This window comes from Pecten maximus, unplaced genomic scaffold (genome assembly GCF_902652985.1).
Source record: "Pecten maximus unplaced genomic scaffold, xPecMax1.1, whole genome shotgun sequence".
NCBI lineage: Eukaryota > Metazoa > Mollusca > Bivalvia > Pectinida > Pectinidae > Pecten > Pecten maximus.
The window spans coordinates 97,597-121,377 of record NW_022983061.1 but is presented as its reverse complement, the minus strand read 5'-3'; the positions used below and the strand labels follow the sequence as shown (position 1 = coordinate 121,377).

Below are 23,781 nucleotides of genomic sequence, written 5' to 3'. Positions count from 1 at the left end.
TCACTAATATTACAGCCGAATATAGATTAATCATAGATTTACACACTTAATAAAACGGATTTTTTTTTTTGAAAAGTTCTTTTTATCTTTATTTCATTGCAACAAGTTATAAATATAGTTTAGCTGGACATTGATCATTCCATTCATTATTGATCTTTTTTGAAATTCCAAATACAAATTGACAATTAATCTTTGAGATCACAAACCATAAAAACCAAACATGCCGGAATTATGTGAATATCTTTCACATACCAAAAGTTTTCATAAAAACCGTTTACAAATGGTGATCAACAGTGCATTCATAATCTTTATAACAAAAGTATTTTATTGTCATCATTGTCAAAATAATAACAATATATTTCATTCTACTAACCGACAGAAATATTTCATTTACAATTTGAACGAAAACCAACAAAATCAAATAATGTATGATCTAACATCAATAGTCGTGGAATAAAAAAAAAGAATTCATCTAAAATAGAGTAAAAAAAATAAATCACTATTTTTCAGACTTTTCAAACATGACCGCGATTCCAGCACCAACGCCCGATCAGACGAATATATCTATGAAAGAAAGAACTGATGCAGAATCAATGTAATCATCTGAATATTGGACCACATCTGGAACGGAGGTGTCAACTGTCACTGGACATACGACTCCAATGCTAGAAGCAGAAAGTGTGACGTCATCCGATCCAGCGTCGGAAATGCTAGTCATATCAACGACCACTGTCGTAGAAAATTACACATGCGTTCAATGTTGTCCTCTTAAACAGCAGTGAACAAGACAAACTTATCTTCTCAGAGGCGTAAATACATCAGCGTGTATGACTCCCGGCCGAGTAGTGTAGTCATTGGAAGTGTGGCTATTATCGCCCTTGTCACCTTTTTCGCAGCAATCGTTGTTCCTGATGGGATCGCTCTGTGTAGGCTCGTTTACAATCGTTTGCAGACCGATAAGACAATTCAACAGAAAGGTTGAAGATTTTTAACTTCAGTGTGTTGACAACAAGTTGTATACTCTTCATAAATGTGCATTTAGAAATCGGATGTTGTACAAGAGGGTTTCAAAATATTGTAACATGCCCTTATAGTTAAAAAAATGCACATTGGAGGGCGAGAATGATTTCTATGATTGCATCTTATATTGACTAGTATAGACAGAATAATCGCATACAACTGATGTAGATTATTACTATATATTAGTTTCATCAGATATGGTGCAAACCTACGCAAATCTTCAACCTTTACTGGTTTTTTTCTTTATTTACCAAAATACTGATATGCTTTCAATATTCTGAGATGGCATGCCGATTTTTGTCAAACTTTAAATGAACACACAGATTTATCATTGTATGGTTCAGCGGTGGACAAATAAATATTTCGCGAATAAAATTTACTGGAAGTTGAGCTTTCTTATTTTACATACTGCGTTACTGTGGTAAATTAGTAGACGTGCGTGCATGTACATAAAGTACGCTTTTATTTAAATATTTATGCAATCACCCCAGAATAAACAACCTGTACCGATCACACTGACACAAAGTATCAATTTCCTATGGTGTTTTTATTTAGATTGCTAACTTTATTAGGCGTTACTTATTGATGAAGTTGTTATATTATATTCTTGTGTACACCGGGCGTAATGATGCATAACTAATGCTATTTTGTTATGATCAATTAATAATTCCCCTTAAATCCTCCATAACTTACTCTCTCCTTAACTCCCTTTAACTATGTTAATCAATTGAAGTACGATCTCCTTATCTTTCCTGTTCCTAGTAGGTTTCATCTTAAATACTATGTTTGAATTTCTTTCTCAGATATCTCATTTTCAATTCTTGGCATCAGCATGCCTGGCGAGTCTGCGAGAGAATCAACCTTTGGTATCAATGAAGAATCTTGGAAGAATGTAACAGCTGTATAGCGTCACTAACATTATTAATGAGTCCTACGAAAAGGGAAAGTTCATGGTGTCCCATCATCACCGACGAGTCCTAGATGAAAGAAGGTCTTTGATTACCATACCATTACTGGCGAGTCATAGAAGGACGAAACAGCTGAGTGGTGTCCCTTTTTATAATTGACCAGTCTTATCAGGACGAAACAGCTGAGTGATGTCCCTTTCATGATTGACCAGTCTTATCAGGACGAAACAGCTGAGTGGTGTCCCTTTCAAAATTGACCAGTCTTATCAGGACGAAACAGCTGAGTGGTGTCCCTTTCATAATTGATCAGTCTTATCAGGACGGAACAGCTGAGTGGTGTCCCTTTCATAATTGACCAGTCTTATCAGGACAAAACAGCTGAGTGGTGTCCCTTTCATAATTGACCAGTCTTATCAGGACGGAACAGCTGAGTGGCGTCCCTTTCATAATTGATCAGTCTTATCAGGAAGAAACAGCTGAGTGGTGTCCCTTTCATAATTGATCAGTCTTATCAGGACTAAACAGCTGCATGGCACCGATACCATTAATAACAAATATTACGAAGAGGAATCCATTTATGATCTTTTATTCTTTGAGGAGTAATAGCAGGACAAAGAAACTTCATGACGTCCCTGGGTGATAATAAATAAAAAGTATAAAATGATGTTATGGTATCCCCATAATCACTAAATTTACTGTGTAAACTACGTAACATGATGTAAATGAAATGTTGAAATTAATGCTAGAATGGAAAATTAACAAAAAAAAAAATCAAAATCAAAAGGGTAACAAAGTTTAATACATTTTTAAGTAAAAAGCAAAGCATAGTTCACAAGAGGTCGGGAATAGTAGCAGATTCAACAACCAATAAGTCCTCGTAAGCTTTGTTATTTAGTGCTGTTATTTATTTTGATGAACGTTTTATTGGGATGCTGAATCTATTGGCTGCATAACAAAGAGCTGCAAGTTCTGCTTTCGTTCTTTCTTTAGATATACCTCGTTTCTCTAGAAATTATTTGAGGGAATCGACTCTCTACATAGAAAATAACTCCAAAGTCATATCACCAGGAACGTCTATATCCATGAAGCAGCCGGCTGCTTACGTTGTAAATATGCGTGTAATTACTAATATGGCAAACAACAGGTTTTAAAAATGTAGAAAATTGAGGTATTTATCGCAAAGGTCACAAAATATACAAAATTAAATAACATGGGAAATGTTTTTAATCTTTAAATTATACACTTTAATGTGTAAAATTTACAGATTAAAGGGTAAAATGTACAGAATAAAGTGTAAAATTAATAGATTAAAGTGTATAATTTAAAGATTAAAGTGTATAATTTACCGATTAAGTGTAAAATCTACACATTAAAGTGTACAAAATAACACACAGGAACGGTATCATGAATCTGTAAACCCACGTGACTGCTGGCTGAGGAAAAATTCGATAAAACCGTAATTGAAACCACAAAAAAAATCAGGAAAATTGCACGACAATTGATAAACACAGGATTCAATGAACATAGAGCATTAATTTATCAATTTCTAGCCAAATCGTCTGACATCATTAAAGTAACGTTGCTGTCTTACTACAAGCTAGTTACCTCGCTGTATAGCACGTGGAATGGTTCACTATGAAGTCACAGTACTAAATATCACCACGGTTTGCTGGACAGGTCAGGATAAGGTGATGATATAGCAGTCGAATACATGTCTAATAGAATAAACTGGCTTAGTGTCCTAGCTAAAAGCCCGGAGGACTAAGGGAACTGGCACTATTTACGTAGAGAGTACTGGCTCCGTTAAAAACAGAGGACGTCTTACACACGTGTGGTCCCGCGGCCGACCAGGTGTGAAGAGACGCTTACACGGTTCACGGGGTTGATCTTTATCTGACACGGGCAAGTTAACCGTCACGCACTTCCAGCGTAAACAATCAGGTCAACTCGGCCCGAGACACTACGGGAATAACATTTGATATTTGAATTATAATTTCACATGACAATCTTCACCGAAAAAAAATGAATACATTTTAACAAAATTCCAATACGCGTTTCCCTGTTGTAACAAATATGTAGATATAATTTATATGAAGACCATGTTCGGCAATATAATCTCATTAGGAAATATTAAATATATACATATATATATTAGAAATATGAAATCGAAGAATTTTGAAAAAAACAAGAATTTACCTAGATTTGAATGCCGGATCTCACCAGGAAAACTTTTTCCTGAATTCATAAAACCATACTTATTGTCAATTGTACATTTTGTGTTAGGGACCAAAGTATTTTTGGTGATTACTCTGATATCAGAATTGATATTTTTTCAAGGGTTTGTAAGAATTTCGGAAAGACTTTAAAGGAAATATTATTGTTTAGGTTGTGCTCTGAAACTGCTATTTTAAATCTATGCGAGTTAAAGAAAGATGAGTTGAGAACAGATTCCATGCTACAGCATAGGAATGGTTTTATGAATATGAGCCCTGGTCTTAATGTCCTTGAGTTGTCCCTGTGGAAATCATTTTTCAAGATGCAAGTTGTTTATGAGAAAACAATGATGAGTCTATTTGTATACATTTCCTCATCATTGTTATTGTGAACAAGTATTAGAGAAACAGATGTCACGAGATCATATGTTAACACAGGTATAAACGGTAGGGGGTGTGATTGTCAATGTGTTCGAAATATCGTGTTAGTCTGCAAATTCTATGTTTTATGTATTTCCCCTCTATTAGATTGAAAGTAGATTGTTTTCTCTTGCTATACCCAGGCTCGTGCTGTGCTACATTCCTCTTGGAACGGCTCCACAGAAATAGCATAAAACAATTTAAAATTGCGAAATTTTATTAGAAGAAAATATACATTTGCTTCAATAGAATTGCAATAAGGCCTTAAGGTTGTGACGTTTGATAGTAAAGCTTGCAATAGATTTACAGCATTATTAATTCAAACGTTGTCTGCCTTGGCTGGACAAATGCGCCACCTTAAGATATCTACCACTAGTTAAGGTGATAATGCAACAATTGAAATAAACCACAGAAAGATAGGCCTTAACGGTCACCGAAGATATAATAAACTTGTATATGAAATGTGTTTTCATTGTTTTGATCTGACATCATATACTTCCGTCAGATTTAACGTGTGCATCAAATTGAAAATGCTGAAGGATTATTTAGAGAACATTCCTCTTTTTTTTGTATTAAATCCTGTCATGTAAAAGTCGCAAACATTTTTATTTAGCTTTATGAACAATATGAGAAAGCATCAGGTGCATAGGTAAAACAAAAACAAAAACGATATAGTATCTGAATGAAAGGATACTGCTTTGCCACAGCCTCTATTTTCAGGTTGTGTTTTTTTTTCTTCGATTTTCAAGGACTTGGAAAGCTCATGATGACGGTGAGGAGCAGGTGGTATTTCTTGGTTGGATTGGGTGTCAGCTGTCGAATCAACCTGTAATATGGAAACCATAATCAATGATATAAATGGTGATACGTTGGAATAGGAACAAAAAATAAATTACCAGAGGCCTAGAGGGCCTGACAATTATTTATGGCAAAATACTCTAATTTAAGCTATATTTCAAATATTTTCCTATTTATAAAAAAAGGATTTGGAATCGATTTTAACCACCCACATACCCACCCATCCCCCCCCCCCCCTTTTTTTTGGGGGGGGGGGGGGGGGGGGGGGGGGGGTCTCCTACCCAGCCCAAAAATGCCACAACCATCATTTAAACAACATTACTTACCATTACAAAATAATGCCCAAGACCTAAGTTCCTCATAATCGATTTAGTTGTTCAGGACTAGTAGCGATTTAAAAGATTTACCTATGTTTCTTGTATTTGGTCCTGCCTCTTTTGCCCCAAGGAAACAACATCCTCCATTTAACCAACATCAGAATTTGTTAAACCCATCTATACGAGAATATATTTCATCAAAATGTATTCAGTTGTTCAGGACCAGTAGGGATTTTAATTATGTTCCTTTACTCCCTATTGGGTCACTACCCTGCAGCCACAAGGGAACTACATCCTCCATTATAACTTATTTGCTAAATAATGCTCATTGCCAATTTAAATCAGAATCAATTCAGGCCCAGTAGGGATTTACTTCTATTTTAAACACTGCGCCTTCCCATCTTTTTTTTTTAATTGAAAATGATACTTCGGTAAATGGGCTCCACCCCCTTGCCCCTATCCACTCAGAACAACGGTTAAGTATCCACTTTTCATTGGAATGAAGAGTGACCGAACGCTGACAGTACGATACAGTGGTCAAAAACTGTATTTTCTACCACTACGCTCACTAACAGTCATTATTATTCAGTCGATAACTTGCTTGAACCATAAAGCGTTACTGGACGAACGAACGAATGGTCAAGAACTAAGGATCGTTTTATCGTATATAGATATACAAGAGGCCCATGGGCCTTTGTAATCACAAGAGTTTTCAAATATTTTAGCATATTTGACCCGTCTGACATTGAATGGAGGTAAAGGTCATTCATTTTAACAAATTTTAGAGGCCAAAAAGTAACAACACTTCGTTGGCTTCCCTTCATTAAAGCCCGGTCTGCGGTAGCCCAGTCCATGACTAATTGTAAGGGAGGAGCTATCTGCTCGTGATAACATCAGCTGACCAGCTGCAGTGTTTGTAAACACAGCCATGTCTGATACACCAGACTGCTGGTGGTCAGTTATTCAGTAGGGGATGCACACAATTCACAGTAGCTGTTAATGCAAGTTTCAGTATGCCATTTGATATAATGATACATCAAATTTATCAATGAATTTGTAAAAAAAACATTATTTCTTCACATCTTCTGGCCTAAAGTAAAGAAATCAAAGCAGGGGTCAGGGGTGCACATGTTTTTTTTTGCAGTCATGAGAGAGGTAGGCGTAGCTTATTCTGGGTGTTGTAAGATGTAGTAATGCAATTTGAAAAGTCGAGTACTCTACTTCACCCAAATACTATTTTCGTGACTATGATAATGAAAATAATTGCATTATTTCATGGATTCAAAATGTTTTTATTATATGATAAAATGGTAACTGGCTTATATTGAAAACTAGAAATGGCATTTACACCTCTAGCATATTTAAAGGGGAAGTAACTCCATACTAAATGGATTGTAAGGTTTGCACAAATTTGTTTCAATATATAAACTCATAAGCAAACAATACTTGTTGTGTTGATTACATCTTTGCTATCATATATATATAATAAATATAATGATTATGTAATATATGTATCCACACAGTGTACTGGTGAATTAACCTACTGAACTTGTTGTTAGGCAATACCTTGTACACTAATACCAAAATAATATATTGATAGTACAAGTAGTAGATGGTTTATGCTACAAATTCCAACATTCTACACATATCTGCCGGAAACGGGTGATTTGTTTTTAATTTCTGTTTGCAACAAGTAATTGCTATAAATGCAAAGAACATTTTTAACTGATAGGCAAGGTAACAGATCAGTCATATTGGCATTAGGACTCGCCGAAAATAGCACAACAGAATGCAGGGACACATCGAGATTAAATGTCCCATCACAAAATCAAATTCGACAAACTGAAATCCTCAGGAGGAGGGAGGACTTCCATGTCTTGCAGACATATTTCTAATTTCCAAAAAATAAATCCTTTCTTTATATGTGTCTTTACATGCATGAGAGAATAAGAAGACATCTCAATTTGGTCCACATTATACATACTGTACCTCTCAAACAAGAGGTCCAATGGGCCTGTACCGCTCACCTGGCTCTACACCAACTTTGACGTCGATTGAGGTAATTTCTACACATACTATGCTGATTACCTCTTTTTTCATATCAAAGAACTTTCTAGTCCTTCATTCCAGCATAATATTTGCCTAATGTCAAGCTTCAGAGACTTTTGGCTATCGCAAAATTGTGTACAGATTTAAGCCAATTTCACCCCTGTGACCATGAATGCAGGTCAAGGTCATTTATTTTAACAAATTTGGTAGCCCTACGACCCAGCATGCTACAGGCCCAATATCACGTCCCTGGGCTCTTTGTTATTGAGAAAAAGCTGTTTGAAGATTATAGCCTATTTGACCCATGCGACCTTGAATGAATTTCAAGGTCATTTATTGGAGCAAACATATGCATGGTAGCCCTTCACTCCAGCATGGTACAGGCCCAATATTAAGTCCCTGGGCCCCATGCTTATTGCGAAGAAGTAGTTGGAAGATTATAGCCTATTTCACCTCTGTGACCTTGAATTACGGTCAAAGACATTTATTTGAACAAACGTGGTAGCCCTTCACCCCAGTATGCTACCGGCCAAATATCAAGTCCCTGGGCATCTTGGTTATTGAAATGAAGTCATGGGAAGATTATAGCCTATTTCACCTCTGTGACCTTGAATGAAGGTGAAGGTCATTTATTTGAACAATCTTGGTAGCCCTTCACCCGGCATGCTACAGGTCCAATATCAGGTCCCGGGAACTCTTGCTTATTGAGAAGAAGTCATTGGAAGACTATAGCCTTTTTGACCCATGTGACCTTGAATGAAAGTCAAGGTCATTTCTTTGCTACACGTGTAATATCAAGTCCTTGGGTCTCTTGGTTATTAGCAGAAGTTGTTTAAGTGAAAAATTGACGCCGGACGGACGGACGCCACACCACGACATAAGCTCACTTGCCCTTCAGCCAGGTGAGCTAAAAATAAAATAAAACTACTCATTAACAAAATTGCAGTGTTTATGTTTAATACTTTTTGCTACATAATAAGTAAAATATCCGAGTGCGAGATCTTTGCACACACCATCAAATGAAAGATCCTGTTAAGCACTGTTATAATAAGCTAAATTGGTGCATGCGCAAGAAACACAAACCAGTCCAGTCAGGCCATCTTTTATCTAGTTTCTATTCTATGGAGATCATTTGGCTACAATGCTTTGATATTATATTTAGATTCGCTATTAGTATTATTGATATTGGATAATTCTAAGTATGAATTTTACTGTGAGTGGATATGTATACTGACTATGTAATATTTTGTGATCTGGAACATGTCATTGAAAATTTGAAAGATGTGTTTAAAATGCATGACAGTATTAGTCACTGCTTTGAATATTTTTTTGAATTTTATTAGCTCGTTTTTTTCAAAGAAGATGTAGAGCTGGAATCATTTTTTAATTTCATTAGTTAATTTCTTCAAAGAAGATGGAAAGCTAATGTTGTCACCCCAGTTTCGGTTACGTTGGTTTTCAAATGCTAGTACCGTAAATATTCGCGTATAGTGCGCACTTTTTTTCAAAAATTGACAAGTGAAAAAGACCACTGCGCACTATACGCAAGTACAAGCCTTTTCCCAGTCAGAATGAATGTGATTTGACCGAGATTTGTGATCGTTTCCTTTCACAGCATGATTGATTTAATACTTATATATATATATATAACATATATAAAGCATTAAGAAAGTAATAGTTAACAAATAATCAAAGAAATGAATAGTTATTTTAATGTTTAATTCCTTGAAATTGTGTATTTATCAGCAATTACGTGGATTTATCTAAGTCGATCGTGAGCCACATGTTCCGTACACATACGATCTCACTTGAGCATGTTCCCGTATTCAGGTCCAAAACGATGTATAACATCTCAATTAACATCAAACAAAACTTGAAATGATATAGCAGTACTTAGTTATTTCATACTTCTAAATTAATCACCTTATAAATCCAGAATGTTGCCAGAAACTGATAACGTTCAACTTGTTTATTTACGGAAGCTGTAACAGCACGCATGCGCAATTAGCACGGGTAACACCACAGGTGCCTGACTCGTTTTATAAAATAATAACATATAGAGTACATATAAATGAGAAAGGTTCTGAACTCCCCCAGGCTTGAAATCTGATGTATTTATTTCTAAGTACCGTAGCTTCGGTTGTTTTGGGTGGATTTTTTCGAAGTAGGACTTAAATTGAAGAGAAATGGTCAATCTTTAAAATAAGCCATAACATGTTGTTGATTTCTCGATATTAGTTTACGAAATCGGGCGTGAAACTTCAAAATCCCCTCGATTTTGTTTAGTCGGACAAGTTGACGTAACGGGGTCACCACACTTTGACTCTATTGGACATAGCTTTAAATACGAAGTCCACGGGTTAATCAAGAGGTACGCTTCATCAGATCACCGAATACAACTATTACATATACTTACTTTATGTATACGAGCACCCTATCGACGGCCCCTGGACTTTTCATGCATACTGATAGCAGATTTTCCCCTTGAGTAGCCATGTTGTGTCAGCCGCGGTAAATTTGAACAAGCATTCTGATTGGTTAAACACATTTTAAACAATTTTCAAAGTTTCACGCCCGATTTCGTAAACTAATATCGAGAAATCAACAACATGTTATGGCTTATTTTAAAGATTGACCATTTCTCTTCAATTTAAGTCCTACTTCGAAAAAATCCACCCAAAACAACCGAAGCTACGGTACTTAGAAATAAATACATCAGATTTCAAGTCTGGGGGAGTTCAGAACCTTTCTCATTTATATGTACTCTATATGTTATTATTTTATAAAACGAGTCAAATAAATACATCAGATTTCAAGTCTGGGGGAGTTCAGAACCTTTCTCATTTATATGTACTCTATATGTTATTATTTTATAAAACGAGTCAGGCACCTGTGGTAACACTAATGTCTTGATCTCGTGCGGCAGTCACTGACCAACTGGCCATATAAAATACGATATGACTGTGAAAACTACCGGGGTACTCTTATTTATTGTTTGCACTGTAGATTTATCCTTTACACATGCTAATTCATTGATATAAAAGTTGTGACCAGCACGACGACTGCAGACCTGTTTCCGTACTGTATACAAAATGGCGGCCTGTGTTACATTACGTAGCAGTCAGCTTACTAGTCAATCTTGTTATAATTGAGCTTAATTAGCTTTGTATGTTCGTGGACAGATACCACAAGAGATCATACCTGCGTGAAACACACAAGGTAATTGAGGGTAGGATTAATTATTTTGTTGGTACAACAGCGTAGATGGGACCTAGATGGGACCGCTACAATTTGCAAGCTGACTAGGCCTGTGGCGGTATAATGTAAACAACCTGTCAATCCAATGTGTCAAATCTGACCGGTGATTCCAATTAAATGTGCGCACTATACCCGAATATTTACGGTAGTTTTGGTGTTAGCTGTTTATCAATACATGTGAATGGCACATGACTAGTACAGTTGATCAATAAACGTCAATGTCATATGACTAGCACTGTTTATCAATGGATGTCACATGTCAAATTAATAGATTTTGTGACAAAAAGCTGCTTTTTGACATGCTTTGAACTGTATCGATTATGTGAAAACAATATTTTTTTTTGGTGCACGTCTAGGAGTTAAAAGGTGTCAAAATATTACTTTACAGATATTCGGCATATATAACGTTTTGGAGTTACATTATCCCTTCGAATGCCCAAAGCCAAATTAAATGGGCTTTGTTGTCGTCATTCACATTTTTTGAGTAACAGTATTGCATGTTTGCCAAATATGGTCATTGTGTAGCAAATGCATTGGGTTTGTGTGGAGACCTCCTCCTACACTAAATAATCCATTTCTTTCAAACTTAGTATACATATACCATGGCATAAGTTGTGTACTAGGCCCACTCTAGAACTTGTATCAATGTGGTTTGTTTGGTAATCTCTTCAAAGTTTTCAAAATTGGTATGTTTCATAATCATGACATAAAATTGTGTTTTCCTGAACTGCAGTTTGATTTGACAATATAACTAGAGATATGGACAGAGGATAAGCCCTTTGTGGAACTTATTTAATTCAGGCATTATGTGGTTTGTTCGGAGTTCTCTTCCCACCATCAATAACCATCTTTTTTTCAAACTGGGTATGCCATGTCATGAAGTTGCATTTATTTAATTTGAATATATTTTACGAGATATGGCCCTTTATTTTGACTCAGTTAGAAAAAGCAAAAACTTTTCAGCTACAATTTCTTTTTGTGTGTGAGTATAAAGTTTACTTAATATTAATCCAACAATTGAAGAATAATTTGTAAATATTCATCATTTCCAATAATCTTAATGACAAGCAAAGTACGAGTGTATGTTGTTTCATTCTGTCTGGTACACATTATAGATCTATCAGAGTTACTTAATTTGATTGATAGGAAAGCGGTATCAACCTGGATAAGGTTAATGGTTTTGGAGGGTGCAGGACTTGCGCCCCTTGTACATTGTATTAGGTGGCGAAACGGACTTGTGTATTAACTGAAACGGAGGAAACTGGGCCTAAAATTGGCATCATTTTCAGAGAATGGACCTAAATGTTCTTCATGTTGCACAACTGTATTGTATGTAAAATAGTAGGGTTTATTTGACCGAGAAGTACTTCAAATTAGTTTTTGTAATCATTCATGAATCACGGCCCAATTGCCGTCTGAGTTGGATATTAATATTTTAATGTAATTAGACATAAATCAAAATATTGAAGAACACAACGGTTGCTTATCATTCAACCTTTTAGAATCTTGTTATATTTATGCTATAACATAACGCTTTCACTTATTTATGTTTTATAATTCCAAAATCCTCATTATGCAAATTAAATTCCACATGAACTTGATAACACAAAATAAGAAAAAAATGATTTAAGATATTATCAATGGTTAATTACATGATACAAAATATGCAAGAAATTGTGAGTGCAGGGCACAGTAAAATGTGATGATTTCCATTCTTATGTGGTCTTCTATATCTTAAAAAAAGTGATGCCATCACCAGTTAATATTTTTGCTTTTCCTTGATGTAAGATTATGAACTATATATGATAGACTAATTAGATTCAATTTGTTGTATGAAATATTCGTTTGCTTTCCCTTGCTATCATAGTTTGTTTTATATAGATTTACTGGACAATAAGACATATTTCTTACTCCATCCTACTCTTTTAGCCACCTAATACATTCACAGTTATGGAAGTTATTTCTACCATATTTTAAGATTAATTCCTCACACTTGGGAAGATGTAATCAACATGCCAGTGTAAATCTTTTGCACTTTGACCAGTGTTTTGAAAGATTCCCTGGGGCCTGAACTGTCCAGGTAATAAAAGGGTGTTGCACCCTATCAGCAGGGTAGGGGGAAGGGAAGGCGGGAGGAGTTGAATAATAACCTATAGATCTCAATGTTTCACCTGCATGATATACACAGAATTTTAATTCCTAAGACTGTCTTTATGATAACATAAACTAGATGTTAATCATCTTTGACTATAGGTTTAAGGTTTCAGTATCTATCATTTTGTATCGGATTAAAAAACTAGCTACTGAGCTACTTACACTTCATTTCCATTAAAACATATTCAATTGTGTAATTAATATATAAGCACTTCATTTCCATTAAAACATATTCAATTGTGTAATTAATATATAAGTACAAAAAAACACTTGGGTATGCTCGAGAATGCGGATGCAGACAGGGCAGGGTATACCATTATATATACGGCATATGCATTGGCATCACTGGCGAGCACATCAAACCAATTTATAATTAGCATTCAAAACTTAGAATTGCATGCTCATATCAGCTCAGACTTGTTATACTTGTTATTAGAGTGAACATGATTTTCATATAGCACTCTATGTTATATGTTTACACTCCATACTGTGTAGCTACAAATTATCTATAAAAAAAAACCCACATTCATTCACATGTACAGTTCAAATCAATTTGAAGTGGAATTTTCTTTTTAACTTATATTTTTTTGTAAGTACATTACATCAAATATTCTCCACAATAGTATATGTACCATATACATAACTGTAACTGCATGATACATATGTATGTATATTTAATGTTAATTTATGTTAGTGAGATCTGAATGTAGCTATAACTTACTTAATTTTGAAATTGATGATATCAAATCATAAATTTCAAAATTAGAATGCCCAACTGGATGAACTGTACATGTAGCAGCATTGAAACATATCTTAGTTAGCAAAGATGCAAGAAGTTGTGGCTCTAAAAGCTAGAATTAGAGGCAATGTTTTTTTGTGCAAGATTTAGACCACATTTTATACTATTGGGTTTACTTGGTATGGCAATGTTATGACTAATCAGCTAGGCCTAATAAAAATAGAATGATGTCAAAAAATTACGGTAGATATAGGTCGGTTCTTATTTCTATTCTATTTCTCTGTACACTATAATCTAGATTTGAGATATAAAATTTGCATTTCCAAAAATAGACTTTTTTTAAATGAAATTCATGTGTATCAGGTGTTTTAATAAAATGTCAACTCATAAAATTATACAAATTAAAGTGTTGATATCACATTTAATTAGGCATTTATCACAACAAAATTGAATAAAAACTAGCTGGCTTTGAAAAACGTAGATCTCAAACGGTTTGTTATCATCAGGCTATTGTGTATACTATCATTATTACGGGGTGTTATTCTTTTCAAAAGGATATATATATATATATATCTATGCTTGTCTGTAGGCAGTAGGATTACACAATCAGAAATCATCAATGACAGCGAAGTACCGCTGTAAAATATCACCACTGACAGTACAGTATAGTACTGGTATCGATCTTTTCGACTTCGAAATTCTGCTCAGGCCAATTATAAACGGAAATGTTTTGTTGAATGAGAAAACAATGTCTCACCTGCCTAGTTCACTGTTGATAAATTCTAATAAAGGTATTATGTATTAGCCTTCTCCGGTGTGTTTTGTTTTAATTTTGACCCAATTCAAAACAGGTAAGTCCGTACACGAAGTGTTGAAAAAAGCCTGCCGCCTAACGGCGTGGGAAAAATCCCACGTTAACCGCATCGTTTGCATTTTCACAACAGCACACATCTCTGAAAATAGCTACCAATATCTAATTATCGCATTGCATAGTATTCTGATCAGGTAGATTATATATTACACACAAACCAGCGACCGGGTCAAATGTCCGGATACATTTAAACTGTGATATTCCATTTAATAAAGCAAACACAATAATTAAAAGATATTTCTAATAAAAGCTACACACAAAGTGGCGTAAATTTACACGCTTTTAGCGTTTGAATAAAATAATGAGTAAATAAATTAGGCCACTTATATTTTTTCGGATTTAATATCCCGGCCGATTCAGTATGTTGTACAAACAAAACTACATAGATCTAAAAATAGAGCGGACAAACTGGCACTAGTTCTAGGCCTATCGGTAATCTTTCGAAGTCCATATTTACACGTCAATCTTTCCCCATCACTTCAATACTTTCACCTTCTACATCGAATATATGAATCCAAGGTAACTTGGCGTATTACCGGTCATTTGCAGTGTTTTTATTGCACAATCGGAACCGAAGTGAAGTTACTATGTAGGTCAACCCTACGATAACATTATATATCCAGGTTAGCTTTTAGCTTCGAAAGTAAACATCATACACACAAAAACATAATTAGACAATAAAATAAGAAAGAAATGTTGTTATAATAATATGATTATGACTAATTTATAGGAACCACTTTAATTACAGTAGTTATTTCACATCTTCCGTTCAGCAGAAGCAAACATTGTGTATTGTAATATTGTTCAGAGCCCGGTACAGGGCAGTACCTGTCTTTTTACCACTGCCATTTCCGCTTTTCGTAGCGATCCCTATGACTCAGGGTTACCCCAGTGTCAAAAAGGGACAGACAATGAATGTATGAAGGCATGAGGCTTTATTACTAATGTACTAAGCATCTGAAGAGTTGAATATGCCTATGCTGATTAGAAAAAAAAAAACTCTGTTGTTTGTCTCTTTTTTTTATAATATATATACATGTACCTAACAATTAAGATTGAGATTTTTAGGCAAAAAAGGGACAAAACAAATTAGTTACAGTTTGCTGTTCCTTTTGTTTCCGTCTTTCATTTTTAGCGTTCATTGCATTATCCTAGTCTGCATGTATTGGTTTCCTGTCTGTTGTCATTCCTAATTCTAGATACACCTGGTTCTTCCATAATGATGAATTTGCTTAGCTGCTACATTTCCTCGTATGTTTGCAAAATCTGCATGTGCTGAGTCAGGGTTATTTCATTATTGTTTATGGGGTAAGGGCTAAGAGGGCTGCATATCATACATTATACAACATGACACTTCACTTATGATTTTATTATGGTGCCTGAACATCTAAAGGGCTGAATGAAAGTTGAATGCTATTTTAGCAGAAAGCCGGTCCTTTCAAACAGAGCAGCCAATTACTTCTTGCCAAACAATTTGTATTTACTAAACTGCTGTTCTATCTGTATATGACACAAGTCCATTGTTTATACAAAATCAGTTCCACTTCACCCAATGATGCGTTCAACCAGATCCCATCATTCCTACAGCAGAAAGATTTTACAAAAGAAATGCTATATTTCCACACTTGAGGCGTCTAGATGACTAGGGCTATAATCACACCTGTTTCAGACTAAATCTGGTTGAAATCCAGAGACAAGTAGATTGGTAGAAATATGCCATGGCCTACATAACCTCAGACCAGATGAGCTAAAAAAATGTCAATAACGTTTTGTACAGTAAATTTAGTAGAAGTAAGTAAAGTGGTTGTACTTAACAAGTGAAAGATGAGTGCACTTACCATTTCACTAGAACCTAAACGAATTGGAGCACTGTCATGTACAGGCTGGAAGTTCTTAAGATCATCTGGAGGTGACTGGAGCTTAGACATATCTTCCTCCAACGGCCGGTCTTTGCCTGGAATGAAATAAAGTTTTAAACAAAGACAAACATCTGGCCTCTAAGTAACAAGAGGCACATGGTCCTTAACGATGACAAGAGTTCTGAAGTATTTCAGTAAATTTGAATCATTTTGGTCTCATCCATCTGCCAGATCAAATGACATCCCGTACTACTAAATCTAACCAATCCTGAATTATTTCTAATAGCAATTCAACAACTGATGCTTAAATGTGATTTTTCAAATATATTCTGTAGTAAACTTTAGGCCAACTACACTTTCAAGAGTCAAATAAAAGGTCTTAATATACATGTAGCTGTATACTTAATTTTCAACAAAATCTATTCAAGGCTATTATAGTCAAAATAACAAGCATTGTTTCCTCAAATTTACTCAAATATACAATCTACAGGGAATGTTATAATAATTAATGCATTTGCATCTTGGAGTTAAATAGAAAATAGAAATATAAGATTACCTCTCAGTTTTTCTTCCTGAGGAATGTTTTGCATATCATCGAAGTTAAGGAACTCAGCTCGTTCAGAATCACTCAGCGGTTCGGGGGTTGAGGTGTCCTGAAACAAGATGAGCATGAGCAGTATGGTCAATGTATAGTGGTACATGTGGAACAATTATAAAGTGATGTATTAATACCTTTCAACACTTGCACCAAAAACTTAACGCAGAAATATTATCAGTCCAAAAAATTTCAAAAACCTTATTTTTTTCCCAAAAAATCTTTTAGTTTACTCCGGTAGTGGATAGTTTGACTCCCACAGGGACCATATTACCATAAATATCTATGCCTTTCAACACTTGCACCAAAACTTTGACATTTGATGGCCGATGATGGAGTGACAACATAAGCTCTCACTCTTCTTCGAAGAGACAAGCTAAAAATGGTTTCACTTTATCAAAGGGGTCAGACCAGGCTCATTTATATAGAATATGATTGCCCTCCATAAACAATTTGGAAGTTATCTGCTTAGGGGTTAAGAAGCAGTAGCGATTGGAAGGTCGAAGTCTAACGACAGACGGCGAACTGTGTACGGCGGACGGCGACGGACGGAGCACGATGACTATAGGTTATCCTAACCCTTTGGGTCATATGACCTATCATATGGGCCTCACACCTCAGCCTCCTAGAGGACCGCTGTAGTATGGTATTTGACCCCCATGGTAAATTTACCGCGGGGTCAAAATACCATTATGGTAAAATGACACCTCACCCCCATGGTAAAGTGACCCCTCCCCCCCCCCCCCCCATATAAGAGTTACTAAAACATGATTTTCATATATGATTTAACATATTTTCATTAAAACAATATTGTATCATTATAAACAGTACAAATTCCGACTGGTAGGTTGACTATAGAGTGAAATAAAGGTGAATAGTTGATGGAGAACATCAATGGAGAAATAAAGCTTTTTTATCATTAATTTTGGTAATTTTGGTAACTTATTTTCACAAAACCTTTATCAGTATACATCAATAATTCTATAAATTTTAACAACAACGACAAAATTGGTCTGGGATAACGGATTTTGATGATAAGTGACCCCCCCCCCCCCCCCCCCCCCCCCAATTACTTTCTGGCCAAACAATTTGTATTTACTAAACTGCTGTTCTATCTGTATATGACACAAGTCCATTGTTTATACAAAATCAGTTCCACTTCACCCAATGATGCGTTCAACCAGATCCCATCATTCCTACAGCAGAAAGATTTTACAAAAGAAATGCTATATTTCCACACTTGAGGCGTCTAGATGACTAGGGCTATAATCACACCTGTTTCAGACTAAATCTGGTTGAAATCCAGAGACAAGTAGATTGGTAGAAATATGCCATGGCCTACATAACCTCAGACCAGATGAGCTAAAAAAATGTCAATAACGTTTTGTACAGTAAATTTAGTAGAAGTAAGTAAAGTGGTTGTACTTAACAAGTGAAAGATGAGTGCACTTACCATTTCACTAGAACCTAAACGAATTGGAGCACTGTCATGTACAGGCTGGAAGTTCTTAAGATCATCTGGAGGTGACTGGAGCTTAGACATATCTTCCTCCAACGGCCGGTCTTTGCCTGGAATGAAATAAAGTTTTAAACAAAGACAAACATCTGGCCTCTAAGTAACAAGAGGCACATGGTCCTTAATGATGACAAGAGTTCTGAAGTATTTCAGTAAATTTGAATCATTTTGGTCTCATCCATCAGCCAGATCAAATGACATCCCGTACTACTAAATCTAACCAATCCTGAATTATTTCTAATAGCAATTCAACAACTGATGCTTAAATGTGATTTTTCAAATAAATTCTGTAGTAAACTTCAGGCCAACTACACTTTCAAGAGTCAAATAAAAGGTCTTTGTCAGACTTATCAGATTTTATTAAGAATATACATGTAGCTGTATACTTAATTTTCAACAAAATCTATTCAAGGCTATTATAGTCAAAATAACAAGCATTGTTTCCTCAAATTTACTCAAATATACAATCTACAGGGAATGTTATAATAATTAATGCATTTGCATCTTGGAGTTAAATAGAAAATAGAAATATAAGATTACCTCTCAGTTTTTCTTCCTGAGGAATGTTTTGTATATCATCGTGGTTAAGGGACTCAGCTTGTTCAGATTCACCCAGTGGTTTGAAGGATGATGTGTCCTGAAATAACAAATCCTTGAATGGTCACTAAAGGAAATCCGACTATATACGCATGAGCAGTATGGTCAATGTATAGTGGTATATACCGAGAACAATTTTGGAATTCGGACCATATTGAAAAACAAGAGATCCCAGAGGGATCTTGGCGCCCACCATTGAATGATCTTCATTGTTCCATGTCAGATTGATCTTTTCTCTTTTTTTCCCTTCCTCTTATTAATCTATATAAATTGAGAAACATCCCTCCAGTGCTTTTTAAACAAGGGAAACTTATATATGAAATTTGATAATTATGGTTGTCTGTCGACAATGTTTTCAGATTGGTCAAAAAATGCAATACGACGGACCAAAGATAACATACATAAGAAATTTGACAAAGATCCCATCCGTACTTTCTTAGAAATAGCGATAACAAACCTCAATGGTCAAAATCGAAGATGGCTGCCTGTCAGCCATGTTGTTTTCCGATCGGTTCCAAAATGCATTATGTATAACTACGGACCAAGGGCAACCTACATATGAAATTTGAGAACGATCCCTTCAGTGCGTTCTCAGAAATAGTGATAACAAACTTCAATTGACAAAATCCAAGATGGCTGCCTTTCGGCCATTTTGTTTTCCGATCGGTCCCAAAATGTAATATGCATAACTAGGCACCAAGGGGAACCTAGATATGAAATTTGATAAAGATCCCTTCAGTACTTTCTCAAAAATAGCGATAACAAACTTCAATTGTCAAAATCCAAGATGGCTGCCTGACGACCATTTTCTTTTTCGATCGATCCCAAAATGCAATATGCATAACTAGGCACCAAGGGGAACCTACATATAACAAGAGATCCCAGAGGGATCTTGGCGCCCACCATTGAATGATCTTCATAGGTTCCATGTCAGATTGATCTTTTCTCTACTTTTCCCTTCTTCTAAGTCTTACTAATCTGTGTAAATTCAGAAACAGCCCTCTATAGCTAGTACTTTTCAAACAAGGGGAAGCTATATATAAAATTTAAGATTTAGCGATAATGGCTGTCTGTCGACCATGTTGTTTTTGGATTGGTCCCAATATGCAAAACTAGGCACTGAGGGGAACCTACATATGAAATTTGAGAAAGATCCCTTGAGTGCTTTCTGAGAAATAGCGATAACAAACTTCAATTGTCAAAATCCAAGATGGCTGCCTGTCGGCCATGTTGTTTTCTGATTAGTTTCAAAATGCAATATGCATAACTAGGCACCAAAGGGAACCTACATATGAAATTTGAGAAAGATCCCTTCAGTACTTTCTGAGAAATAGCGATAACAAACTTCAATTGTCAATATCCAAGATGGCTACCTGTCAGCCATGTTGTTTTCTGATTGGTCTCAAAATGCAATATGCATAACAAGGCACCAAAAGGAACCTACATATGAAATTTGAGAAAGATCCCTTAAGTACTTTCTGAGAAATAGCGATAACAAACTTCAATTGTCAAAATCCAAGATGGCTGCATGACGGCCATGTTGTTTTCTGATTTGTCTCAAAATGCAATATGCATAACTAGGCACCAAGGGGAACCTACATATGAAATTTGAGAAAGATCCCTTCAGTACTTTCTGAGAAATAGAGATAACAAACTTCCATTGTCAAAATCCAAGATGGCTGCCTGTCGGCCATGTTGTTTTCCGATTGGTCTCAAAATGCAATATGCATAACTAGGCACCAAGTGGAACCTACATATGAAATTTGAGAAAGATCCCTTCCGCACTTTCTGAGAAATAGCGATAACAAACTTCAATTGTCAAAATCCAAGATGGCTGCCTGTCGGCCATGTTGTTTTCCGATGGTCTCAAAATGCAATATGCATAACTAGGCACCAAGTGGAACCTAAATATGAAATTTGAGAGAGATCCCTTCAGTGCTTTCTGAGAAATAGCGATAACAAACTTCAATTGTCAAAATCCAAGATGGCTGCCTGTCGGCCATGTTGTTTTCCGATGGTCTCAAAATGCAATATGCATAACTAGGCACCAAGGGGAACCTAAATATGAAATTTGAGAGAGATCCCTTCAGTACTTTTTGAGAAATAGCGATAACAAACTTCAATTGTCAAAATCCAAGATGGCTGCCTGTCGGCCATGTTGTTTTCTGATTGGTCTCAAAATGCAATATGCATAACTAGGCACCAAGAGGAACCTACATATGAAATTTGAGAAAGATCCCTTCATTACTTTCTGAGAAATAGCGATAACAAACTTCAATTGTCAAAATCCAAGATGGCTGCCTGTCGGCCATGTTGTTTTCCGATTTGTCTCAAAATGCAATATGCATAACTAGGCACCAAGGGGAATCTACATATGAAATTTGAGAAAGATCCCTTCAGTACTTTCTGAGAAATAGCGATAACAAACTTCAATTGTCAAAATCCAAGATGGCTGCCTGTCGGCCATGTTGTTTTCCGATTGGTCTCAAATTGCAATATGCATAACTAGGCACCAAGGGGAACCTACAGATGAAATTTGAGAAAGATCCCTTCAGTACTTTCTGAGGATTAGCGATAACAAGAATTGTTTACGGACGGACGGAGGGACGGACGGAGGGACGGACGGACCACGGACCACGGACGCAGGGCGATTTGAATAGCCCACCATCTGATGATGGTGGGCTAAAAATTCAGAAAGATCTCTTCAGTACCTTCTCAGAAATAGCGATAACAAACTTCAAGTGTCAAAATCCAAGATGGCTGCGTGACGACCATTTTGTTTTTCGATCGATCTCAAAATGCAATATGCATAATTAGGCACCAAGGGGAACGCACATATGAAATTTGAGAAAGATCCCTTCCGTACTTTCTCAGAAATGGTGATAAGAATTGTTTACGGACGGAAGGACGGACAGACGGACAGACAGAGGGACAGACGGACGGAGGGAGGGACGGACGGACGGACGGACCACGGTCGCAGGGCGATTTGAATAGCTCACCATCTGATGATGGTGGGCTAAAAATAGCGATAACAAACTTCAATTGTCAAAATCCAAGATGGCTGCCTGTCGGCCATGTTGTTTTCCGATTGGTCTCAAAATGCAATATGCATAACTAGGCACCAGGGGGAACCCACATATGAAATTTGAGAAAGATCCCTTCAGTACTTTCTCAGAAATAGTGATAACAAACTTCAATGGTCAAAATCCAAGATGGCTGCCTGTCGGCCATCTTGTTTTCCGATTGGTCTCAAAATGCAATATGCATAACTAGGCACCGAGGGGAACCTACATATGAAATTTGAGAAAGACCCCTTCAGTACAAGAATTGTTTATGGACGGACGGAGGGACGGACCAAGGACCACGGACGCAGGGCGATTTGAATAGCGCACCATCTGATGATGGTGGGCTAATAAAAAAAAACACACTTTCAATACTGTTCTTTAAGTCAAATATATTTTTTGTGGGTCGCATTAAACAAGCCCATGATGAACATAATATGGAATTTGTTTTAAAAAATTGGGTATTCGAATGAATGCAGTTTTTACTAGAACTTACAGGATCCTGACTAAGCAGTATCGAAATGACTGCCTGCAACATCTTGTCCTTGTCTGGAATAAGATAAAGTAAAGTTTTAATTCAACTACTGCTGCTAAAAAATATGCTTTTCTGTGTATATTCTCAAAATACATATTTTTTCAAACTCGTCAGAGTTTTTATCAAATTACACATGCAGTTATATACCCAACATAATCTATTCAATGCTATAGTCAAAATAGCAAGCATTGTTTCCCAGAAGTTACCTTGATGATGACATTGCAACTAATATACATTATGCAGGAAATTAATGCATTTGTAGCTTGAAGTTAAAAAGAAAATAGCTTGAAACATAAATGTACCTTTTTGATTTAATTGTTTCTGAAGAATTCGTTGTACATCTGTTGTAGATTTACCCATTTGGATCATATCTATTATTCTATGTAGCTCATCTCGTTCAGATTCACTCAGTTGTCGGAAGGATGGTGACCCCTGAAACAAGAAACCAATGGTCAGTAAAGGACATCCGACTATATACGTATGAGCAGTACGGTCAATGTATAGTGGTATGTACCGAGAACAATTTGCAATCGATTTTGGAATTGTGACCGTGTTGTAAAACAAGAGGCCCAAAGGGCCTTAACGGTCACCTGAGATTTGAAATATTTCGTCCAACTAAATTGACCCTTTTTGGCCCCACCCATCAGTCCTAATGGGGTCAGTCTATGAAGAGTATTTGATTCTAACATATAGTAGATTAGAAGATTTTTGAAATTTCAGTCAATTTGACCCTTTTTGGCCCCGCCCACCAGCCCCTGGGGTCAACTAGGGCCAACATGTACATAACATCAAACTGTAATCCCATGATGATAATTTGAACCAAGTTAGAATGAATTCCAATACAAATCCAACAAATAATAGTCAAAAATG

The 23,781-nt window shown here is 36.0% G+C and overlaps 1 protein-coding gene across 3 annotated transcripts in view; it reads right to left on the bottom strand.

Moving 5' to 3' along the window:
* Positions 1-4,760: 4,760 nt before the first annotated feature.
* Positions 4,761-23,781, bottom strand: part of LOC117321384 — a 37,624-nt gene continuing 18,603 nt past the window's right edge. For 2 of the 3 annotated variants that reach the window (XM_033875825.1, XM_033875827.1), the window contains 8 exons: positions 23,214-23,343; positions 22,873-22,925; positions 19,258-19,354; positions 18,655-18,770; positions 17,163-17,259; positions 16,586-16,701; positions 5,256-5,387; positions 4,761-4,927 (listed from right to left, as the gene is read on the bottom strand). In XM_033875825.1, the coding sequence (XP_033731716.1) occupies positions 4,919-4,927; positions 5,256-5,387; positions 16,586-16,701; positions 17,163-17,259; positions 18,655-18,770; positions 19,258-19,354; positions 22,873-22,925; positions 23,214-23,343 (750 nt within the window). In that variant the 3' untranslated portion in view covers positions 4,761-4,918. The remainder of the gene's footprint in view (positions 4,928-5,255; positions 5,388-16,585; positions 16,702-17,162; positions 17,260-18,654; positions 18,771-19,257; positions 19,355-22,872; positions 22,926-23,213; positions 23,344-23,781) is intronic. The other variant, XM_033875826.1, reaches the window with a different exon arrangement.